This window comes from Austrofundulus limnaeus, unplaced genomic scaffold, assembly GCF_001266775.1.
Source record: "Austrofundulus limnaeus strain Quisiro unplaced genomic scaffold, Austrofundulus_limnaeus-1.0 Scaffold0, whole genome shotgun sequence".
NCBI classification, from domain to species: domain Eukaryota; kingdom Metazoa; phylum Chordata; class Actinopteri; order Cyprinodontiformes; family Rivulidae; genus Austrofundulus; species Austrofundulus limnaeus.
This window is the reverse complement of record NW_013952402.1, coordinates 7,150,710-7,155,215: the sequence shown is the minus strand read 5'-3', so window position 1 is coordinate 7,155,215 and position 4,506 is coordinate 7,150,710. Positions and strand designations below refer to the sequence as shown.

The 4,506-nt window shown below is 37.8% G+C and overlaps 2 protein-coding genes across 2 annotated transcripts in view; one reads left to right on the top strand and one right to left on the bottom strand.

The window, feature by feature from the left end:
• Positions 1-51: 51 nt before the first annotated feature.
• LOC106512245 (protein ecdysoneless homolog) lies at positions 52-1,084 on the bottom strand. The gene is made up of 4 exons (XM_014000935.1): positions 889-1,084; positions 579-791; positions 394-511; positions 52-276 (listed from the first exon to the last, which is right to left on the bottom strand). Exons 2-4 carry the CDS (start codon positions 781-783, stop codon positions 90-92), a joined length of 510 nt encoding a protein of 169 aa, XP_013856389.1. The 5' UTR covers positions 784-791; positions 889-1,084; the 3' UTR covers positions 52-89.
• A 559-nt stretch (positions 1,085-1,643) lies between these two features.
• Positions 1,644-4,506, top strand: part of fam149b1 (family with sequence similarity 149 member B1) — a gene marked incomplete at its 5' end in the record, with an annotated part of 11,296 nt that continues 8,433 nt past the window's right edge. The window contains 3 exon segments of the mRNA XM_014000378.1: positions 1,644-1,846; positions 2,620-2,736; positions 3,235-3,379. Of these exon segments, the coding sequence (XP_013855832.1) occupies positions 1,800-1,846; positions 2,620-2,736; positions 3,235-3,379 (309 nt within the window).

Here is a 4,506-nt window from a genome sequence, read left to right as displayed (position 1 = left end):
AAAATATCGCAATATATCGGGATATATCGTATCGTGACCCCTCTGTTATGATATGTCTCGTATGGCCAAATTCTTGCCAATACACAGCCCTAGTCAATACAGTAAAAAACAAGAATCCTAAAATAACATATCTCCATTAGAACTATAATGAATGTACAAAATATTTTGTCCATCACATCATGACTGACTCTGTTTTCACTGGTCTCTGGGTTCAGCCATTTGGGAAGATAATCTGCTGCTTCAATAAGAAGAAACTCCCCGTCGTTGTCCTCAATTCTGCACACATAATTATCAGAATTTTTTTAGCAATAACGTGCACATAATTTAGTATTCTTCCTTGTTTTCTCAATTTCCTTAAGACAATAAGTCATTTCAGAACAAATGTTTTCTCACTTGGCTGCAAGTTCTGGGAAAGCCTCTGTAATYTGCTGCAAGAGGTAAACAATAAACCATTCGTCCTCGATGTTGTCTCCAAACTGAGTGCAGCCTCCAATGTGAGCTGGAACATCTCCTGTTAATGAACACACCTCTTCAGTTTGACCTCTYAGTGTTTAACAGAGTCACTGTCTAACAGTTACCTTTCTCGGGATGACATCTGAGGTTGAATGACTGATGCTGCCAGATGTATTGCACYAAAAGCGGAGCGACCTTTGCTAAAACTTCCTCTATCAGGTGTTTGAGACGTTCTTCTGCCTGATGACAGGTTGAACCGTCAGCCTGGATCAAGAACAGTTTGTACTGGACCATATCGTCCTGAATCATCCTCCTCTGCAGGGCGTCCATTGTGGTAACTTTGTTGTTTAAGAGAAAAGCGTGTTACGTTTGAACGAAATGGCGCGTGGGAATAGCTAACTTTACCAAATGCGTAAGAGTGTCATTCATCCTTACCTTGACTTGTWACTAAATGTGGAATTTTATGAAGGTGCTGTCCGGATTCTTATCAGTTCAGAAAAAGAAGTTAAATGAAATAAACTTAGGCTTTCCTCATTTAGTAAGCGTTGTTGTCACGTTAATGTCATTGTTTAGGTCCGTCCCTGATCTCTGTTCGACTTCCCTGAAAAACTTTAACATGTTTTTTTATTAATAATAATAATATTTACCATATAGACATTCTACTTATAAAAATGTATTTTTCTGTTTTGAAACATCCGAAATATTTTTTATTGTCATCGATGTTTTCATTTATTTCAAATGAAAATGCTAATTTTCCTCAAAAAAAAAAAAAAATACAGTTCACTCAAGACCGGACATATTTCACAAACGTACCACTTTGACCTACTGGGAAATGTAGTAGTTAAAAAAACGCATGCGCAGACGTTCTCACTGAGATCCAGAAATACATTTCCCATGAGGCCACGCGCCAAAGAAGCTACGTATCCATGACAGCCGCGCTATATTGTTGTCGTAGGTGGTGCTAACGTTAGCATACTGAATCCTAGTGTCTGAACAAGTTAATTTATTTTGAGCTATAACTTAAAATGGCAAGCAGTTCCCGGACCACACAGGATTATTATTTAATGTAGTGAGACTGACTTTAGCTGCAGTCTATAATTGGAAGTTTTACAACGCTGTAGTGTTGTGCGTGTTTCATTGTTATCACCGTCTGTGTAATGTTCATTTTTTTTACGCGCAGCCTCCCCTAGCAGCATTGCCTCCTCGTTCGTCGTTCTGGATCAAGGGGCTTTTTGTTTTTGACCGAAGAAATGTCGGAGCTCCTCTTAAACTGTTCGCAGAGAGTCCTAGAAGCAGCGGTGGGGATGCGAGACGGAGGCTTGAGCCCATAAAACCGAGACAGGAGAATGATTTCACGATACAACAGGAGACCTGTACCRCACAGACTTGAGATGTGAGTACCAATCACAAAAACGGAAATGTTGAATTWCCATGCTTTTTACTATAGTACTTGTTTTCCAATTGTTGTCTGGGACTTAAACCTCTTAAGGGGAAGTTTGATTCAAAAATACTGCAAAATACAGTCAAAATGTTTTTTTTATATATTTTATTTGTACTGATCCACATCGTTACACTTCACCTGACTAAGATCAGTTAAATCTTTACAGTAATAATTAGTCAATATATGTTTTGACAACAATCATGCATGTTCTGCGCAGACACACAATCTTGAGACATGAATGTCTGTGAAAGTTAACACTAAATTGGCTAAAGATTGTGCTCTGTAGCTTTTGGAAAACGTGCAGTAGTTTCCATGCTTTCTTTTTCATGACAGAGATAGCTCTGAGTATTGATTTCCAGAAATCTAATACTGTTTGCTTGCTTTACCTCAGCTCCACTAAGGGGATACTTAAGAAAAATTCCAAGTAATGTATTTTATTATGTTAAAACTAGACAATAGTTTATTTTCAGTTCTTTACATTGCAAGATTTTATTTTAGATTACAAGTACAAAAAATTGTCGAATATCACCAGATTTTCAAAGCCTCTATTACACTGATGTAAAGATAGTCTGCTCTTTTAACAAAAATGAAAACGCAGCATCCTCTCACTTATGCTTAAACAGCCTGTATGGGTCCATCTGTTCCTTCATGTACCTTGTTGACGTTAATGCTAAAATTTGACACAATGACTTTATTAATACGCTCTCAATCTGTGTCGTATGCAGTCGCGGGTTGTCTCGAAGCAGCCTCGATCACCATCCTCTTCCTGAAGAAGCCGACGATAATCAAGCCCCTCATCGCCACCTCCGTGACCTGCAGGAAGTCGTCTCTGCGCACAACAGGTAACTGAGCACCTGCAGACTTGGCCTGCTCTTTGAGGGTCAAACCGTATGCGGGTTCAGAGCAGGACCACAATGAAATGGTTTGCGTCAAACCCCACACACACACACATACTCTTGTCTGCATGTTTTGTAATCTTAGACCATCTTAAGCAGACAGACTGTTCTTAGGGTTCCTGCTACATGACACTCCGACGCTGCGGATTAATTAATATCGCATTGCCTTCTTCAGATGTGCAGTCAAAAGGATGAATAATTAGGCAGCCTGTTAGAATATTCCATTGAGTTGACATTTGCTTCTCATTTCCACTTTGATTTTATCAGCCACCACATGTCAAAGACTCGTTTGCAATTAGATAGATCCAATTATGAACAGGTGGAAGGCGAGGCTTGTAAGATGTTGATGAGATTTGCCTGGTTAAATAAAAATAAATAAATAAATAAATTATGTTTTCAAGTCATACACTAATTTCGTGAGCTTCTTGTTTTTTTCTGTTTCAGCTCGCAGACATCCACTGCTTCAGGCCACTCTGACTGTCCGACTGTGATCTCAGTCGCTTCCAACCAGTCCTGGTCCGGCATTCACAGCTCCACAGGGACTGGCATCTCCACAGAGAGGAGCTCAGTTTTCTCCTGGGGCTATGATGTAAGTTCTGGGCTTAACGCTGGCTGAGAATGATGGTTCTGTCTGTTGCAGAAGGCATGAAACCATCCTCTAGTATTTGTTCTGCTCTTGCTGCAAAATGAGGAAAGTATACAAACATGCCATCGCTTAGCAATCACTTTTTTTTTCTTAACTCCAACCAGCATTTAACACATTTAGTAARATGTGTGGCAAACTGTGGAAGGACACAGAATCGGAATCTGTTTAGTGCAGCAGATGGTGTGTTTTTCTGCTCCTTCTTTGTATGCTAGTCCTGATTCAGTTTTTTTTTAAATTATGCTTTGCTTTTTTCAGGCAGTAAGTTCTACAAAACATTTCTTAGACTCAATGATTGTTTTGTACGACAGAGTATTAGGGCCACATGAGATTATTTTTATTTTATTTTTTTAAATTACGAGAATAAAGTCATAATATTATGACATTAAAGTTGTATAAAAATAAAGTCATAATATTATGAGCTTAAAGTCGTAATATGAGAATAAAGTCGTAATCTTATGAGATTAAAGTCATAATATTACGAGAAAAAGTCAATATTYTAGCCTTTACACAAAAAAGCATGCAGTTACCACAGCATTAAAATGAGGAATGTTGAGCAACTTGTCAAGTCGTTCTTTAGTACTGCTTAAAATAAATAGTTATCTTTTAGCACATCAGCATCAAATTATCAGTAGCAGGACTTGGAAATTGTGCGAACGACTATAAAATGAAGTCAAATTGTAATTAATGGATGCATTGACAGATTTAATCAGCACGTAGCTAATTTGGATGAAAGCATATTAATCTAACAGTGACCCGAGTCATCACTGACTCCTTTATAAACACAGAGACATGGCTGTACACAGCAGGTGTGAGGAAAATAAGGAGGAAATGAGGAACGGAAAATGGACATGTGGTGTAAGATTATGACTGTTTTTCTCGCAAAATTACGACTTTAATCTYGTAATATTATGACTTTATTCTCGTAAAATTACGACTTTAATCTCGTAAAATTATGACTTTATGACTTTTTTCACTTCAGTAGAAAAAAGAACTTAATATTAGTTTCTTAATTTCTTCATCATCAGTGATTTTCTTTTGTTATATAGAGAGGAAAAGAGAGAGAGAGAAAG